Source organism: Esox lucius, chromosome 3 (assembly GCF_011004845.1).
Source record: "Esox lucius isolate fEsoLuc1 chromosome 3, fEsoLuc1.pri, whole genome shotgun sequence".
In the NCBI taxonomy this organism is placed as follows: domain Eukaryota; kingdom Metazoa; phylum Chordata; class Actinopteri; order Esociformes; family Esocidae; genus Esox; species Esox lucius.
The window spans coordinates 11,463,382-11,483,555 of record NC_047571.1 but is presented as its reverse complement, the minus strand read 5'-3'; the positions used below and the strand labels follow the sequence as shown (position 1 = coordinate 11,483,555).

At 45.1% G+C, this 20,174-nt stretch overlaps 1 protein-coding gene across 6 annotated transcripts in view; it reads left to right on the top strand.

Moving 5' to 3' along the window:
* Positions 1–20,174, top strand: part of slc6a9 (solute carrier family 6 member 9) — a 65,031-nt gene that overhangs the window by 38,725 nt on the left and 6,132 nt on the right. For all 6 annotated transcript variants that reach the window (XM_020045346.2, XM_034289963.1, XM_020045343.2 and 3 more), the window contains 11 exons: positions 10,332–10,488; positions 12,736–12,867; positions 13,037–13,322; positions 14,558–14,690; positions 15,135–15,269; positions 15,566–15,669; positions 16,973–17,210; positions 17,472–17,606; positions 19,203–19,302; positions 19,416–19,516; positions 19,864–20,034. In XM_020045346.2, coding sequence (XP_019900905.1) covers positions 10,332–10,488; positions 12,736–12,867; positions 13,037–13,322; positions 14,558–14,690; positions 15,135–15,269; positions 15,566–15,669; positions 16,973–17,210; positions 17,472–17,606; positions 19,203–19,302; positions 19,416–19,516; positions 19,864–20,034 — 1,692 coding nt within the window. The remainder of the gene's footprint in view (positions 1–10,331; positions 10,489–12,735; positions 12,868–13,036; positions 13,323–14,557; positions 14,691–15,134; positions 15,270–15,565; positions 15,670–16,972; positions 17,211–17,471; positions 17,607–19,202; positions 19,303–19,415; positions 19,517–19,863; positions 20,035–20,174) is intronic.

The following is a 20,174-nucleotide window of genomic DNA, read 5'->3' as shown; positions in this document are numbered from 1 at the left end:
ATCATGTCATTCAGAGCCCGCCAGGAAACTTGGTGTGACTGTAAGCAGTGTTTGAGTGATGTAACCCTGAGATGACCCCTGCTTTTGGGAGGCCATCAGAGCCTTCTGTCTGCCGTGATCGGGCCCACACATTCCTCCTTCCTTCCTGACAACTCACCATTACACTTAATTAATCAACCATGGAAAGGCATTCACGCTATGCCCAATAGGGTCTGGAGGAACGTGGCCCTCTGCTAGCTGGGTGATAAGCCACAGTCTCGCTGTCTTTAGTGGAATTACTTTCACCTCACAGACATTTCATAATGCAGATTCTGAGGACAATGTGAATCCGGGTCTGTTTCATCACAGTTCAGTAGAACTGAACCCCACTTTGGTTACTCCCCACATGGTGATGATGTGGGTTAGCTAGCGTATCAACTTGTAATACTTTAAACAACTGGTACTTAAACGACTCTATTGGTTTATGATTATCACCTGGAACGTAGATGTAATCACTCTGGATTGAGTTGGATTTGAAGTTGCATGACTTAACATGGCTACATCAGTTTGTTATTTTCTAATGACATTCAGACCGTGATTAAATGGTTTGTGGAAGGGTATTAGGCTACATAGCTTACATTGTTAGAAAATGGTTTGGTGGGTGTTTTTAGGTTGAAAGCTAGGCAATAGTGGAAACAAGTTTGCCTATGTTTTTATTTTACGAAAGTATGTAAATTATAAACCTCTCTCGCGGGGGTCAATTCATGTGTTCCAGCAACTTTTTTAATCCTTCACTGTTAAAATATAATATAACTAGTAAAAAAAAATAAAGAATTAAGGAAAATAAAGAAAGCACAATAAATATGAAACATTATTGAGTTGTCAGCTAATAGTGACTGACCTTTTAGAGTTGGCTTAGTTGTACAAGTTACTGTAGCTACTCGATGACATTAGTTGACTAGATAATGGGTATTGAGCATGTACTCCAGAGTTTGTTGTTGCCCATTAATTTTACTTAACAAGCTGTCGGCACACATTAGGAACATTAAGTTGTGTTTGTACATGGTCTGTTCATACAGTTAACTTTTAAAATGACATCCTAATTGGCTTGAATGTGAGCAACAGTACTAGCTAGGTACTGGCTTATGGTAGTTGCATAATTAAAGGGTACATGTGACTTAACTGCTTAGTGAGTAGAAATGCTGCTTCATTTTCATGTTAATGTTTATACTAATAAGTCAGAACATTATTATGTGAATCAGGTGGTAACTATAGTGATAAGTTTAAGTTATTCAACTAAATGTTTTTTTCAGCTATGGTTTCATCACAATCCAAAATCTATTTAAATGCATTTTTCACCACCCTCTGCAAATACATAGCTGCTTTGGTTCTGTTTGTTGCAATCTGACCCTGGCTAGGGTCAGGTCAGGTTAGGTCGGTGTCAAAGGTGACTGAAAGATGACCGCTGTAAACATTGTTTGAACAGTTGCCTTCTGGGCCTTTTACAAGTACTAACAGATTCTTTCTTCTTACCGTTTATTTACGAATGGGGTCAGTGAAATGCTATTTGTCGTATGCTATTGTTGTGTCCAGTAAGCAGCTAAAAGTCAGCCTTTTCATTAGACAGACACAAGGTCATTTAAGACATGTGAGATGAAATGAAAAATGAAGCATCTACATATTAATGTTTTTTGTCCAAACTCACAATGAATTGGGCTTCCTAAACATTGGTCATTGTTTGCTTGGTCAATGTAAAACTGGTATTCTGGTTGGTCAAGTCCCATCTCACTTAACTGGCAGGTTGGATCCCACTCAGTTTAGAGCCACGCTGAGAATTTCAATCCTTTAGCATGTCAGTCTGTATATCCACACTGCTTAACCTTCCAAACAGGTCAACTGCTACCAAGCTCAATGTAGTAGCCTCATAGTACTACGCACACAGAACCGCAGACAGATGAGCACTGAACAGTTTAAATGTGACTAAGAGATTTGTTAGATGATGTGCACCTTTTAACGTTTCCAACACCACTGCATTACTCGGTCTCTAGGGCAGCCAGCAACTACAAGATCTACTTAATTATATGTACAGAGTCTAGGCCTCAAAGCTCAATAAGAATACATAACACTGTCTACTGTACAGTGTGTTGTCAGCATGAACCTGCAGGCAGGAGGATTTGTCGGTCATTTTCATTCAGGTATCGTCAGGATTCTACGGTCCCCGGTACCGCTGTAATTAACGGTGTATATCAGGTGTTTGGGTACAGGTGCTGATGTGTGTTAAGGTCCCCTGTGTCGTGGGTCGTGGGTGTGTGTACTCAGCTATGATAAGCGAATACACATCTCCTCCCATGTGTACAGTGCAATGGGAAATTGTGCAGGGCAAAAAAATTCAAATCCCTCATAAATACAGTAGATAGGTTCAGTTTTCTTTCCCTTACATCTTTCTTTTTCTCTCGTGCTCTTCTTTCTCAGTCTCCTTTCATTCATTTTTCCTGATCTTAAACGAAGATCATTCAAATGAGGTGTATCTGTTTTTTGAATGTTCTGGCACATCACTCATATTGGCCTGTCCTAGGCATAGCTGTTGATACCGTGAACAAAACGTTGGGCTAAATATTTCATGCATCATTCTGAGGGAGTGTTTAGGAATAGTGCTGAATAATGACTTCAGAGGGCTTCAGAGGGCTAGATCTGTGGGTAGCCTAAATGTCAAGGCTGATGGCCTTGCAGACATCAAGACGGCACACATTGACGATTGGCCACAGGTAGAGTTTCAAAATGTGGCTATTCCCTGTCTGTCAAGTTGTCAACAGGGTTTTCTGGAAAAGCTGGAATATTTGGGAAAGTTACCAACCTTTTACAATTTTTACCACAGGCAGCTAGTAATCCTATTATGTTGCTGTAATAGCAGAATTCCTGGTTTTCCCTGTTTGTCTCAGTCCATTATTCTGCCTTTTCCTGTTAGCTATTTAGCATGCAAATCCTGCTTCAATGGGCAGTGTTTACTGTAGTAGAAGGCTGCTTTTTTGGGACTTGGGGCCCCAGGTTAGGTTTCCCCTCAACTGGAGATAGAGCAAGTCTATCACCATGACAGGGCAACAGCTGTCAGAGGCCATGCCTTGTTATGTGTATGCTGCTGTCCGTCAAATTATTTGGAACGGAGGAGTGTGTTGGTCTGTTTTAGTCAGATGTGAACCTAGCCGGCTTTCACAAAACAGATTTGGCAATCTTTAGCTAGAACCTGAAACCATGCAGAAGCGTGATAAGTCAATAAGCTGTGCGTGCACTACCCATATTCACACTGTCCCATTTGGGAGTCAGCCACTTCAAGACCTTTCACCAGAGTATACATTTGTTTAAGCGTTGCCACCGGAGTGGTGAATTTGAAACGTCTTTACATAGGAGGCTTTTAACAAACTCACCCTTTCTACCTTTGCACTATTAAAAATATATGTGTCTACCTCTAATCTGCCCCGTCTGTCCATCTCTCCATCATCTACCTCTAATATGCCCCGTCTGTCCTTCTCAACATCATCTACCTCTAATCTGCCCCGTCTGTCCTTCTCAACATCATCTCCCTTTAATCTGCCCCGTCTGTCCATCTCTCCATCATCTACCTCTAATCTGTCCCGTCTGTCCATCTCTCCATCATCTACCTCTAATCTGCCCCGTCTGTCCATCTCTCCATCATCTACCTTTAATCTGCCCCGTCTGTCCATCTCTCCATCATCCACCTCTAATCTGCCCCGTCTGTCCATCTCTCCATCATCTACCTTTAATCTGCCCCGTCTGTCCATCTCTCCATCATCTACCTCTAATCTGCCCCGTCTGTCCATCTCTCCATCATTTACCTCTAATCTGCCCCGTCTGTCCATCTCTCCATCATCTCTCTAATCTGCCCCGTCTGTCGATCTCTCCATCATCTCCCTTTAATCTGCCCCATCTGTCCATCTCTCTAATCTACCTCTAATCTGCCCCGTATGTCATTGTCGCCATCATCTCCCTCTAATCTGCCCCGTCTGTCCATCTCTCCATCATCTACCTCTAATCTGCCCCGTCTGTCCTTCTCTCCATCATTTACCTCTAATCTTTTTTCCTGTCTGTCCATCTCTCCATCATCTCCCTTTAGAGTGCCCCTGTGCGGTGCGCTGGAATGAGGCAGGGCTACAGCGTTGGGAGTTAGGCTTGGGCCGCACCCACTGATTTGGAAAGGCCCCAAAGAGGGAGAGAGCAGGAGATAGGAGAGCTGTGTCCCAGGCATGTGTTCAGCTTACGTAAAGGGCAGATGGGCCCAGCTGGATGGAAGGGGCTGAGAGTGTGGCTCTGCAGGGGACGGGCTATCTGCTCAGTGCGGCTCACTACAGTGACGGACCAGGCAGGATGCTCCAGGGAGAAGCCCTACAGATCACACAGCAAAGCACCTAGACAGACACTGCAACAGATTAAAGGGCCCTTAATTCCCCACTGTATTCAGGAGGTGCAGCCATGCTGACGAGACAGCCTCGAGATAAGAGTGGGAACAGATAGTTGGAATGGAGTGAATCCAAAGTGACACGATGCCATGAGACACACACACACACAGAATTCAACATGTCATGAACGTTATCAAGATAAATAATCCATTATTTTTTCCCCCAATCTCTACCACATGGAGAAAGGTTTTTCTGCTTGAATATGGGGAAACCATTGCATACAGTGTATACTGAATGTGTATAACATTATTACTATTATTTCTATTTACACTATAATATATACAGTGTGTACAGTTTGTGTATGTGTCTTAGAATATTGTCTATCTAAAATGGTCTGTAAACACTGGTTTAAGGGAAACGCCTGATACCACAGTTCATCTGATAGACCCAGGCAGAATGCTCCATGTCCCAACTCCGGAAGACACTGCAAGATGAGCCTGAGCTGCCTCATAGTTCATGTGGTTAACAGCACCATGTGTTGACAGACCTGGCCCCTCACAGGTGGGAGGTCTGTCTGTCTATCAGTCTGCTGCTGATTTCACCCTGGGCCCTTCTCAGCTTTACAGCTGGCCTCCCTTCGCACTGAGCAGGTGTGCTCCTTCTCAGACACACACACACACACAGGCTGAGAAGAGCCGCATCCATACACACTTTCTCACACACGCACACAGGTGTGTGTCTCTCACCCTGCCTAAGATAACTAGAAGGACATTTTGGCTGCATTAATACTATTTATTTATATATGTATATATCGTTTATATCCCCTCTTTAGTATACACTCCAACACAGAAGGTTTGGAACTTCTTGTGAAAGGGTGTTTTGAAATGCAACATCTAAGCGCAGTTAGACTCCAAAGACAACTACCGAGCAATCATAAAAATCTGTGATTCTTCCTGCTGATAAAAAAGTCCCCTGCCTGTGTGAGGCCGGCTCTCTGCTGGAGGCCCAGGGATCTCAGCAAGCACATTGATAGGACAGATAAGGACTTTGTGTTCATGTCCCTTTTATCCTCCAAAGTGCACTCCAGGTCACCCTAACAAAAAACATAAGAAACTAAAAAAGAGGACAGTTCAAACCTGTTTTCACATTAAGAATTGCTACAACACAACATTAAGGAGCTGTATTGAAGTATTTTGTGATTTCAAATGGTTTTAATGAGAGATGGTTTATGATTTATTTGAGCAGGAGAATCAGAAGCCAAGGAATATGCTGCCTTAATAGCTAGACTACATTATATCAACTTTGTTCAGGCTTTTAGGGTCTGACTTGAGATGCAGATAGTCAACACCATGCTTCAACTTATTCAGTTGTTTTTGTCGGTTGAAAATAGCATTAGAAGCATTATAAAGCCGTATTACATGTAGGCCATCATGTATCACCATCATTTTACTTCCCAATGTCCTTTTAGATAATAACCAAAACAGAGCTAGCCAGCTCTTCTACATAAAAAATATTCTGGGTAGGTCCCCTGACCCCAAATGCAACAGACCCCCCCCACCCCGTGACCTTTCCCCCATGCCAACACATTTTTCCAGAAAAAACACTGCTGCACTGTGTTAGAAGCAGAAACACGAACCGGGCCTCTTATCAAGTCCTGGGGCAGAGGATGAGGTCAGGTCAGAATGAGGAGCATCTGACACTGACAGATGGAGGGAAGCAATTTAAGGACGACAACACCAAAGGTTGATTTGGAGCACACAACAAATGGTTATTTCAGTTTGAATCAAGTTCGCTCTAGTGTGCGTCCCTCAGTTTCAGAGTACTAACATCCAGTCAAATGTAAAAATTTAATTCAGTGATTAAAGTAAAATATTTTGGTTGTCAGTTTTACCATAAGGTTCAATCGAAATGAAACCCACACAAATTTAAGAGATGCCAGATATGCACACATTTAGCAACGAGGGTGCAATTCAGAGTGAATTGTCCTTCTCAAGGACTGAAAAAACTGTATTATTTTCACCATGCCAGGTCTGAGATTCGACCTAGCAACTTTTGTTACCACTCAGGAGCTCTAACCTCTAGGCTATATGGCACCCCAGAACCTGACAAAAAGGAAGTATGTACTGTTTAATTATAATTATATACATTTTGTCACGCACTGTTTTAGCCTTGATTAGGCACCAACAACGTTAGGATGAAACAGTCAGAGGTTACGAAGCAGAACATAGCATCAGCGTGTAAACTAGCTAGAAAGATGTGTCGGCATCAAGTAAATGTCTCTGGCCCCCTCCCAGCTAGGGGTGGTGACGAGCTCTACAGCAGACTTGCGCAACTCAATCGCTGGCTGAAAACGGAGTTCTGCCCGTCGCAGGAGGTAGAGTTTGTTGATAACTGGCTTTCTTTTTGGGACTCTCCCAGAAATAGGGCCAGGCCTGATCTGCTGAGGTGCGATGGACTCCATCCTAGGTGGAGTGGTGCTCTTCTTTTATCTAGGAACATTGACAGGAGTCTCACTCCTATAGCCTCACCATGAGATAGGGTGCAGGTCAGGCTGCAGGCTGTTAGCCAGCCTGCTAGCATAGTGGAGTCTGTCGATAGCATAGCCAGAGTAGTTAGTACAGCTTTACCTATTGCCACTGTGACTCGTTCCAGGCTGAGAATAGTTAAACAAGGTAGTGCTAACAAAAACAACCTTATTAAGATAAAGCCTTCCTCCACCTCGGTCACAAATTAAAAATAATTGACTGTATCACCTCGCATCTCAAAATGGGACTCCTAAATGTTAGATCCCTTGCTCCAAAGGCAGTTGCCGTAAATGAATTGATCTCTGACCATAAACTAGATGTTATTGGTTTATGTGAAACGTGGCTAAAGCCTAATGAATTCACTGCCTTAAATGAGGCCTCTCCTCCTGGTTATACTATTGATCATATCCCTCGTGCATCCCAAAAAGGAGGGGGTGCCGCTAATATTTATGACAGTAAATATAAATTTACTCTCAAACATATCACTGAGTTTCATTCTTTTGAAGTTTTACTAATGAATGTTAACCAGGCCAATAAATCATTTTACATAGCTACTATTTATAGGCCCCCTGGGCCATACACAATGTCCCCCTGGGCCCCCTGGGCCATATCCAACATGTCTCAGGTCCAACACATTGCCACAGTCACACCTTCGATAGTCCTGTCACGAGAAATAGATATTGTAGATCTAATAATTTCCCCCCAAAATCCTGGATTATCGGATCACTGTCTTATTACATTTACCATTTAAACAAGAAATCCACTTACTCCGCAAACAATGAGTTTCAAAAGCCGTACTATAAATTCTCGGACTACAAATAAAATCCTTGATATTCTTACAAGTTCGCTGATTAGCGACAGAGTAAATACATCTGTAAACGATCAAATCGAGGATCTAAACTCAACACTGAAATACATTAGACACAGTTGCACCACTAAAGACTAAAGAAATATGCAACAAGAAACCCCTGGTACACAGCATAGTACTGAGACTGCACTCGTGAAGGTAACAAATGACCTTCTAATGCCCAGATCCCATCATAGTACTGAGACTGCACTCGTGAAGGTAACAAATGACCTTCTAATGCCCAGATCCCATCATAGTACTGAGACTGCACTCGTGAAGGTAACAAATGACCTTCTAATGGCCAGATCCCATCATAGTACTGAGACTGCACTCGTGAAGGTAACAAATGACCTTCTAATGGCCAGATCCCATCATAGTACTGAGACTGCACTCGTGAAGGTAACAAATGACCTTCTAATGCCCAGATCCCATCATAGTACTGAGACTGCACTCGTGAAGGTAACAAATTACCTTCTAATGGCCAGATCCCATCATAGTACTGAGACTGCACTCGTGAAGGTAACAAATGACCTTCTAATGGCCAGATCCCATCATAGTACTGAGACTGCACTCGTGAAGGTAACAAATGATCTTCTAATGGCCAGATCCCGTCATAGTACTGAGACTGCACTCATGAAGGTAACAAATGACCTTCTAATGGCCAGATCCCATCATAGTACTGAGACTGCACTCGTGAAGGTAACAAATGATCTTCTAATGCCCAGATCCCATCATAGTACTGAGACTGCACTCGTGAAGGTAACAAATTACCTTCTAATGGCCTCAGACAAAGGTTCCGCATCCGTCCTGTTGCTTCTTGATCTTAGTGCTGCTTTTGACACTATTGATCACTCCCTTCTCTTAGAGAGACTGGAAACCCATATTGGGCTACTTGGACATGTTCTAGCCTGGTTTAAATCTTATTTATCTAAAAGATATCAGTTTGTTAGTGTGGATGGCATATCCTCTGACAAGTCAAAGGTATGCTTTGGTGTTCCTCAAGGCTCGGTTCTGGGCCCATTATTGTTCTCACTATATATGCTCCCTCTGAGCGATGTAATCCGAAATCACAATGTAAACTTTCACTTTTATGCTGATGACACACAGTTATATATTTCAATGAAGCATGGAGAAGCTCCTAAATTAGCTACTTTGGAAGCATGCGTTTCAGATATTAGGAAGTGGATGACAGAGAATTTCTTGCTCTTAAACGCAAGGAAAACAGAAATGCTCGTTTTAGGACCCAAGAAACAAATAGCGTTGTTAGCCGATCTCACTGTGAACCTCGACGGCTGCATGGTTGTATCCCAAATTTTTTTTAAAAACCTTGGCGTTACCCTTGACCCTGACCTATCCTTTGAAGAACATATAAAATATGTCTGAAGAGTTGCTTATTTTCATCTTCGAAAGATTGCAAAAATTAGAAACTTTATATAAAAAACTGAAAATTAATCCATGCTTTCGTTACTTCTAGTTTTACTTTCAAGTGTCTACTAAAAACTCATCTCTACAGCACGGTTTATAATAAGGTGTAGCCTGGCCCGGGGGCGTGAAGGTGAGCAGTAGGCTTGATACTGTCCACCGTTGCTGTCTTGCCAGGTGGGCTCTCGTCGCCACTGGGATACCCTCCATCCAATGCCTTTCGGGGGAAGAGTCACTGGCTTGTTGTTGTCTCTCTGTTGCGCACTTGTGCAATTGGGCTGTACGCTGCTGGCAATACTCTGCCCTCTTTCAGGGGGGTTGCGGTTGGTGGGTGTCCCTTTGGTTGATGCCTGGGAATGTGGGTGGATTGATTTCCTGCCTGTTGGACCCTGTCCAGGGCCTCCCCCGGGTAGGGCCACAGTGTCGCCGGACCCCCCCTTCTCAGTTCCAAGGTGTTACGCTGCTATATTATTGTGCTGGGGGATATGCACTTTCTAACTTTTCTCAGTCTCCTCCAGTTTAAAATTTTAGGAGGAAATGGGGTCCTGGTCCACACCTGCGGAGTACCTGGTTTGGGGGGCCCGTTGCTGTCCCTGTCCTTGTCCACCTGGTCATACTTTTGACCTAGTCTAGAATCAAATAGACTCTGGATTTAGCCCAGAGAAATGTATTTATTATTCTAATTGAACTCTTAATATCTCACCCGGCACAGCAAGAAGAGGACTGGTCAGCCAGACTCTGAGCCTGGGTCCTCTCTAGGTTTCTTCCTAAAATTCTGCCTTCTTAGGGAGTTTTTCCTAGCCACTGAAATCCAACACCACTGTTGTTTGCTCCTTGGGGTTTAAGGCCGGGTGCCTCTGTAAAGCACTTTGTGACAACTGCTGTTGTAAAAGGGCTTTAGAAATACATTTGATTGATTGATTTGATTGGACATTAAAAATCTTTGTCGACTAACTAACACAGAGGCCTTGTGCACTTAAAAAATCCACCTTCTGAATCATACATTCAGGCCAACAGCACGTGCCCGGTATTCATCGAGACATGTTGATATAAGTGGAATTACTAATTGACTAAACCACCTACCCGTTCCAACCAGGTGGCAGTTGCAAGTCTGTTCTAATGTTCTCATCTTTTTTTGTGTTCTAGAATGGAGCTGTTCTTGGGGAACCTGTGAAGATGGATAAAAACTCCAGGAGAGGGAACTGGGGCAATCAAATCGAATTCATCCTCACCAGCGTGGGGTATGCCGTGGGCCTGGGAAATGTGTGGAGGTTCCCGTACCTCTGTTACAGAAATGGAGGAGGTTGGTATTCTGCTCAGAGCAACCTGATTAATGATAGCAATGCACTCCAGTTTATCCAAAATACACTTTGCAGTGCTTTGAAAAGCAATCAAAGTAGCATGAGTTTTCAAGTTATGTTCAAGTTTACGTCATTCCCCTTCAAATCCAATATTTTCACTTCTCAGCTTTGCTTTAATCTGCTATATGTTCTGTGACCTGGATTTGTGCTCCCGGTGATACAGCAGAGCAGGGCATGCAAAAGATCAGGGAATCACGTAGCTGGGTCTGGAGCCAAGGGGACTGGTGGAGCTCAATGCGCTGCAATAGTAACACTGTAGACTTTATCAGCTGGCTGTGGCCTGGGCACATAGGTTTCAAACCAAGTGGCGAAACATAACACCTCTAGGAACACCTGGGATTCAGATTAAACTGACCAGGCCAGGCATTTGGAGTTTCACAACTCAGTGGAAGAAGTGAACAATATCTCCCAGAGGAGCAGTCATTACTCCCCAGTCCCTCCACTGGCCCACGATGCCAGGCTAGACTCCCAGAGGAGCAGTCATTACTCCCCAGTCCCTCCTCTGGCCTACGATGCCAGGCTAGACTCCCAGAGGAGCAGTCATTACTCCCCAGTCCCTCCTCTGGCCCACGATGCCAGGCTAGACTCCCAGAGGAGCAGTCACTACTCCCCAGTCCCTCCTCTGGCCCATGATGCCAGGCTAGACTCCCAGAGGAGCAGTCATTACTCCCCAGTCCCTCCTCTGGCCTATGATGCCAGGCTAGACTCCCAGAGGAGCAGTCACTACTCCCCAGTCCCTCCTCTGGCCCACGATGCCAGGCTAGACTCCCAGAGGAGCAGTCATTACTCCCCAGACCCTCCTCTGGCCTACGATGCCAGGCTAGACTCCCAGAGGAGCAGTCACTACTCCCCAGTCCCTCCTCTGGCCCACGATGCCAGGCTAGACTCCCAGAGGAGCAGTCATTACTCCCCAGTCCCTCCTCTGGCCTATGATGCCAGGCTAGACTCCCAGAGGAGCAGTCATTACTCCCCAGTCCCTCCTCTGGCCTATGATGCCAGGTTAGACTCCCAGAGGAGCAGTCATTACTCCCCAGTCCCTCCTCTGGCCCACGATGCCAGGCTAGACTCCCAGAGGAGCAGTCATTACTCCCCAGTCCCTCCTCTGGCCCATGATGCCAGGCTAGACTCCCAGAGGAGCAGTCATTACTACCCAAGATCTTTAGTCCCAGTGGCACCCTGTTAAACCCGCCAAGCAGGTCAAGGATCGCTGCTTCGCTTCACATTACTTTGTCTGTGATGCTGCTTTTGGCTGGGCTCCTCTGGCTTGATGACACTTTCTCACCTCTGGCGGGCTGTTAGTAAACTGAAACATCATAGAACATGCAATATGACCACCACTCCCCTTTATCTGGCATTGCTGAAATTGGATATTGTCCTGTGATGCCAACTTAGTGTATATACAGCTCAGGAAACAATTAAGAGACCATTGCACCTTTTTCTTTCCTTTCCAAAAAAGTAGAAAAGGAAGGTTTTGAGTGAGGAACAGAAGAGTTAAAATTAAGAGACCACTGCAAATTGAATGCTTCTGTTCCTCACTCAAAACTTTCCTTTTTAACTTTTTTGGAAAGGAAAGAAAAAGGTGCAGTGGTCTCTTCATTTTTTCCGTAGCTGTATACATATATCTATATATAACCTCTTTGTCCGTACATGACCTTACAGTTTGATTGCTCACTCACAAGACATTGCATAGCAGAAGTGATATCGTCATGGGACGATTGTGTTTAGAGGGGCGAGCTGTTTTTCGATGCCAGACACAAAGATGACCGTAGAATCTGTCAACTCACTGAGCCTTAAAAACCCAAAGGAGAATGCCATGTTGTAGAGCTTTTCTGTATATTTACGGATTTATTTTCATTTGTTTAACAATAAGCAAGCCATCGTTTGGGAGGAATAATACCAATATACTATCTAATGTTGATTAGAGTGGTCCAGCTACTGCCTCTGGTGCTCATGTACTGCTTCAACGTGGGTTTGGACACGGCCCACTGCTCTGTCAGCAAGAAACTCCCCTCTGTCCTTGCCCGATTTCTTGTTTAATGAAGCGCAAGAAATGCCAGAAAAAATGCAATTTTTAAAACATACACCTACTTGCAGTAAGAAGTGAAACAACACAACGGCGAATTGTAAAACATGTAATGGAAGTGTTTCTTTCTGTAGAGTTAACTGACTGTGGTGGTGGTGTCCCACAGGAGCCTTTATGTTTCCCTACTTCATTATGCTGGTGTTCTGCGGGATCCCCCTCTTCTTCCTGGAGCTTTCCTTCGGACAGTTCGCCAGCCAGGGATGCCTGGGAGTCTGGAGGATCAGCCCCATGTTCAAAGGTGAGCCTGTTAACAGCCACTTCTGCCACTGATCACATAGTTCAAAGGTGAGTCTGTTAACAGCCACTGCTGCCATTGATCAGCTAGTTCAAGGGTGAGCTGACAGCCAATCCCATTGTTGATTGGCAGCCCAGTCATTGTTCTCCCCCTCCCCCCACTCTGTCTTCAGGTGTGGGCTACGGGATGATGGTAGTGTCCACGTACATCGGCATCTATTACAACGTGGTGATCTGCATCGCCTTCTACTACTTCTTCTCGTCCATGACCAACCTGCTGCCCTGGACCTACTGCAACAACCCCTGGAATACGGCCAGCTGCAACGGCGTGGTGACCCCCAAGGGCATCAACAGCACCCTGGCCAACGCCACCCGCAGCCTGGTCACCGGAGCCGCCCAGGCGGCCGTGGAGGTGGTCAATAAGACCAAGAGGACCAGCCCCAGCGAGGAGTACTGGAAGTAAGGCCCACCTCAGACTTGGGGTTTTCTAGATTTATCCTGGAGAGCTTGTTCCCAATTTGTTGAAAACCGTGACCTGAGTGTACTGTAGGGTCGCACAATTCTGGTTACTTTCCCCAAACTTTCAGAAGTCCTGGTTGGAAAATTCTGGATTTCCCTATGGTTCCTTTCTATTTCCAGAAATCTTCCAACCCTCATTTCTGGAAAACTTGTGGAATTATCCATATTCTGCGACATTACGTTATTTAAGTACTGCCTAGTGGTTTGAGGTTTGGGCAATTCACCAAAAGGTTTGATTTACAGAAATCTGTCATTGTGCCCGTGAGCAAGGTGCTTCACCCAAATCAGCCTAGTGTCTTCAGATAAGAGTCTACTAAATGACAGACATTTATTTTTGGGAAATTATGTGGGAAGGAGTGGGCACAGCTGGCTATGAGTCAGCTCCAGCCGATGAAAGAGACAGGATTAGATGCTGCATACGACTGCTTTGAGATATCTATAAAAAAAAGTAGCCCCTGACATCTGTAAGCCCATCAAATATGTCAGACTGTGGGATGAGTAAACAGGAGTGTGTTTGTGTCTTTTTAAGGCAATGTTGTTTGAGACGCTCACTGCTTCAGTGAAGAAAACCAGTCCTGTCAGAAGGCAGGGCTGTTTGTTCTTCTAATCCTGGCCGGCGATTAATCATCCGGCGTTCAACAAGCATCGCTCACACTGGGTCTGAAATACACACATTTAGATGTTAGTGTATTGATAGTAGAACTTACTAGACAATAATATTATCTGGATGTCGTGTGAATGGAGAGCGGTGTAGCCGTTTTACGGCCCTGGCAGAGAGAACAGGGCCCATTCAAACGGGCCCATTAATGGCTTTCTAAATGGATTGTGCATAGCTTTCCTCTTGGGTGGTGTGTATCCTCACTATACCATGAAAGAAGTGGTTGTTCCTGCCAACTGTCAGCAAAGATAATCCATTGCGTTGGCGCAGGGATTTTTTGTTTTTTTGGGGTCGTGCTAACGCGCTAGAATATGGGCTTTGCTCGCTGCAGTGCAAGGGTACAACCGAACAATTGTCCTCCTATATCTCCCGTGAACCCACGTCAAGGCTAGCCATTGTTCGGCCCTGTGGTCCTGCCTCTATGTTCCACAGTACTCCGTCCAGGCCTGCCGACGACGACGTCGTGGTGGTAGTGGTGAATAGAGGCGTTTGATCAATGTCGTCCCCTCTCCCGCAGACATTATGTGCTCAACATCTCAGATGACATTGGGAATTTCGGGGATGTTCGCCTCCCTATCCTGGGGTGTCTGGCGGTGTCGTGGGTGGTGGTCTTCCTGTGTCTCATTCGGGGGGTCAAGTCCTCAGGCAAGGTGAGAAGCCCTGTCCATCTCTCCCTCATCTCTCCGTTTACAGTCTCCTTCTGTCATCCCTCTTTGTTCTGTCGTCTCACCCTCCATTTATGATGTCCATCTCTAGCCGTCTCTCTCTCTGTTTAAGGTATCTCTCCATTTCTCTTGTCCTGTCTCACTTTTGCTGTCTTGTTCGCTGTGTTTCTCTTTGTCTGTCTCATAATTCAATTCAACAACTGCTTCATTGGCGCGGATGGTGTGTAGTCTTGCTGTGACAACAGTTAGAAAAATAATAAACATATAAGCAAGACCGGAAAAAAACAATCAAACAAGCAACAACTGAGACCTGAAATATATTCTACTGTATCCCTCTCTCCTACACCTGGCCAAAGTTTTAGTCAATAAAAACAACATGTAAAACAACCTAGTCCTTTTTACTCATCGTGGTGTTGTTGTTGGCCTCAGGTGGTGTACTTCACAGCCACCTTCCCCTACGTGGTCCTGACCATCCTCTTTATCCGAGGCATTACATTAGAGGGAGCTGTCACCGGTATCAAGTACTACCTGACCCCGCAGTGGCACAAGATCCTTGACGCCAAGGTACGAACACTCATGCAGGAAGTAGAAACACTATAGGAATTTGTCATATGAATCCACAGATGTTGCACGTTTATTATGCCGTGCTGGAAACCTCTAGTCTGCTTCAGAACATGTTTCCCGGCCTTCTTGACAAACTTGTCAGGCTCATTAGGTTGTATTCCGCTGGTCTCAGATTTTCACATCTCTTTTTCTGAGCGGAAGGGGAAATATCTGAACTGGGCTGTCAGTTTAAACACATAGACCACATATCAGTATGTTTAGTTTTGTATTTCAGGTGTGTCTCTCTCTCTGTCCAGGTGTGGGGAGATGCTGCCTCTCAGATCTTCTACTCTCTTGGCTGTGCCTGGGGAGGACTCATCACCATGGCCTCCTACAACAAATTCCATAACAACTGTTACAGGTACGCCACTCATCCATCCTTCTTCCAACACCAATCAAAAGCTGGATGGTTTCAGACCTGAATACTGATTGGACAAAAGTTAGGGTTAGGCTGTATCAGATTGTGTATCATGGTTAGGAGCTAAACAATAATTTGTGTCCTTCATTAGTAAAGGGTTTAATATCAATCAGGCACCTCAGGGGTTTGTGGAATATAGCCAAAACACCACAGGTAAAGCCTGCATCCAGACACTCTGTGTTGCAAAAAAAAAAGAAGCTGTTAGTCGTTAGTGTAGTGGTCCACACCCCCTGCTCAAAGTGCACTTTAATGGCCCCTGTGTCACAACCGCTGTCTGTGAGTTGTGCAAGTGTGGGTCATGTAGGTTTGCTGCTGCAGTGCTTTCTTTGTGCCCGGCCGGAGCGAACAGGGAAATGTCTGTGGACTCTGGGCGCAATCACGCTGCAGCGCCAGAAGAGATTAACCTGAAGGCTGCCGAATGTTAGCGGGACGCCTTTAAATTGCAGGAATTGACTGTGCGTGGCGTGACAGCGGGCGCCGCGCTCCACTGTTCCGTGGCCGGTGGCCAGCGCGCTGAGAGAACGCTGTAGACAACAGGACAGAGCCTGTGGCGGTGTTGTTCATTGTGGTTTACAGTGGTGGGACTCAAAGCTTCCCTGGAAACTGAACGAGTCTTTCTCCTCTCTATAGCACCACCCGGTGGTAAATGCAGTGCGGCGACGGACGGTGTAGTATGAAGCGGTGCCAGTACACTGCGGCTGGTTTACCCACCAGTTGTGAAAGCAGGAAACCCATCTGACATAACTCTCCTACGTAGAATGTTCATGCTTTTTGATCCTGTATTTAGGAGTCAGTCAGTGGCATGAATCTGCGCTGGAAGTACGATCAATGGTGAAATGCACAAATGGGCACAGTTTAATTGTTGAATTGGCAGTAAATAATTGAATAAATGCACATTTATGTTACTGGTATTTGTGATATAGTATTCAATATTAGAGGAACGCTGCATAGCTAGCATATAGCAGCTGTTGTGGTCCTAGTCGGCCTAGTAGGAAGACAGTTCAGTTTTTTTACTGGGGCAGACCTGGCACCGACGAGGCCTCTCGGCAGAGGCAGCCATATGCTGTAATTCTTGGATGTTGCTACCTTCTGGGCAAAGGATGTGCAGCCAAGCTCCCACTTTGTTCAAGCCCAAACCAGCGTATGCTAAATTGTGGGAGACGGGGCCAATGTTGCTTTGGCCCCCGTGTTCTAAACTAATATGGCTCCATCCTGTTTTCTCTCATTCCGTTGGTCACCCAAACAGAGACAGCATCATCATCAGTATCACCAACTGTGCGACCAGCGTGTACGCCGGCTTCGTGATCTTCTCCATCCTGGGCTTCATGGCCCACCACCTGAACGTGGACGTGTCCGAGGTGGCTGACCATGGCCCGGGCCTGGCCTTCGTGGCCTACCCAGAAGCCCTCACTCTGCTGCCCATCTCCCCTCTGTGGTCCCTGCTGTTCTTCTTCATGCTCATCCTGCTGGGCCTGGGGACACAGGTGAGCCTTACGGCGCCAGGACCTCCTGGCCGTGACCCAAAATAGAGCTTGGGGAGTAGGGCACGGACTGGGACGGGAGCCCCGGCGGGGCTGGGAGGATGCAGCGTTAACGCGGATCGGTGGGGCTCCACTTCACACATGGTGATCTTCTGTGAACCTCATGTCTTTTATCAGACGCTCCGAGAACAAACTTAGAACAGAGAGTGCAGGCATTGTCGTGCCAAGTGTCAACCAGTCAGTGTTTGTCCCCCTCGGGTGTAGTTCTGCCTGCTGGAGACCCTGGTGACGGCCATCGTGGACGAGATCGGCACAGACTGGATCATGAAGAACAAGACGGTGGTCACCGGTGGAGTGGCTGTAGTGGGGTTCCTCCTGGGGGTGCCGCTCACCACACAGGTAACGGACCGGCGTTCAAACACACTGACCTGCGCATGCATAAGCACACACACACACACAGACACACACACCACATTCCAAAACTGATGCGATGACCGGGCAGTCTGCGTCAGTACAGAGGGAAGGGAGGGGGGCTGTTGGAATAGCTGTTATATTGAAACACAACCACTATTATTTTCAAAATGTTGTAATGTTTCAACCAGCAAAAACAAGTTCTGAACTGTTTGAAACCCCCCATAATTCAAATTGATGTTGATATATATTTTTTTAAATGTTTACATTTGAAATGATCACAGATTTTCTTCACACAGCTGAATTATTTACTCCAATCAATGTGGAAGGAGTGGCATGCTATGGAATGGGTAGACAGGCTGACATCAGTTTTTTATATGTTTGATTGACAGTGCAGAGCACCAGATCCGTTTGACATTTTTCAGAGAGGGGAGTAGGGGAATGTGAAAAAGACTTGGCTTGAATCACAGGGAATTATGATATGTTTATATTGTGTTGAGGCTATTAATATAGTATATATGACTTGAATGACAAAACAATATTCCAATTTAGAGGAGTAGCTGCTATGGAGGGACTTTGAATGCCCATTAAACGTCTGAGAATTAAATCAAAGCCCAACTCATGTGGGCAAAACTGAATCAAAAACACCTTAAAGGGGCAATATGTAAGATTTTGACAGTACTACTAGCATAAATACAAGCAAAAGTGACGAGAAGACATCTGCAGTTAATGTTTTATGTAAATCCTTCAAATGATATTTTTCTTCAAAATCCGAATGTCTGAGCTATTCCACATTTACACTTTCTCAACGGTCTGTCTATCAGTTTACATTGACTTTTAGTCTCCTTATACTCACTTTAGACACTCAGTACTATCCTTCCCCCCCAAACCACCTTGGACTAGTGTTATTCCAGTCTTGTCCTGTAAGAGAAGACAAGGAGGAGACAAGTTGTGTTGTTGTTTAGAGGCAGGATTCTACACAGTAGTACCTTAACGTTTTTGGTGGTAAATAAATATATTGCAAAACGTGATGGCAGTAGTATCCTTGACAAGCCTGGAGGAAGTCTGTCCGTTCTATTAAAATTCTCCACCTATCTTTAAATCAGACAATAACAGACATTAGCACTATTCATTACAAGGGCAGATGGGCAACACACACACAGACTCATGCTGGTGTTTATATTCAGCTGGCTGGGCATACGCTGTGTGAAAGAGAGGGTGCTTGTCGCTGGCACTTTGTTCATTCTTTTTTGTGACAGTAGGATAAAATAAAAGTCAAAACATTGTTATACAGATGCCTCACGCTTTTGAAATAAGTTATTTATAAGTTTAAAAAAATGGTTGCGTTACCTGGTTCTAACCGTGTTTGGATGCTGTTTTGGGCTGCTTTGCATTTTATTTGGTGGGAAAAAGAGTTCATGTTTTGGGGTATGACAGCCAAACAAAGCTCCCGAGGCATTTGCCTGTCAAGAATCAAGGGTTACATATATCAACAATTAAATTTGATTGTTCCATTCATGACGCAGGCCCAGACATGCAGGATGTACTCTGACGCTGCTTTCCCCTGTCATGTCACATTTCTAGGCTGGCATCTACTGGCTGCTGCTCATGGATAACTACGCTGCCAGCTTCTCCCTGGTTATCATCTCCTGTATAATGTGTATCTGCATCATGTACGTCTACGGTGAGTCCAACTGTCCCTTGGTTATACGTGTCCACAGTGACGTTGCAATCGGAGAAATCCGATCAAACCCAGTGACGCTAAAGGGCTGACGACATATACTGCTTTGTGTTTAGGACACAAGAAATACTTTAAGGACGTTGAGATGATGCTGGGTTTCCCGCCTCCGATCTTCTTCCGGGTCTGCTGGAGATTCGTGTCGCCCATCATCATATCTGTAAGAGCGTGTCCTCCGCCTTTTGCCCTGTTGCCACTGCTGCATCTCAAAGGCTTCAGGCCATGGGCTGTTTACTGGGCACAGATTAAGAATAATCCTGGAATAAAAAGCCAGTGTAATGAAGAATCTACCTCCGTACTACCGCAAAAGTGTTCCCTTCGTGTTTTAGAGGCTCAACCTGCCTTGCGTTGCACTATTAATCTGTAATGTATACTGGGACTAACTGTTGATTGTTAGAAAAATACCTAGGGCACTGGTGATTCATTAAGTTCCATTATGTTCTGTTTGTTGGTTCCCATACAATGCATTCTGACTTTTCACTAATGATCTCCTCTCTGTATTCCTAGTTCATCCTGATCTTCACGGTGATCCAGTACAAGCCCATCACCTACAATGATTACGTTTACCCTGGCTGGTCTCTAGCCATTGGCTTCGCTATGGCCCTTTCCTCAGTCATCTGTATACCCATCTACGCTCTCTACAAGATTGCCAAGTCAGAGGGGAACACCTTTTTAGAGGTAACCTTTCTGTTTAAAGGAGATCTGTATGGGTTCCAGTTTTGGAAGCATTCTAGGACAGGTGAAAGATGTTTCCAATGTTTTTGGTGAAATGGCAATTGTGTCCTTAATTGGATATTAGGTTTTCAACTGAGTTTGAA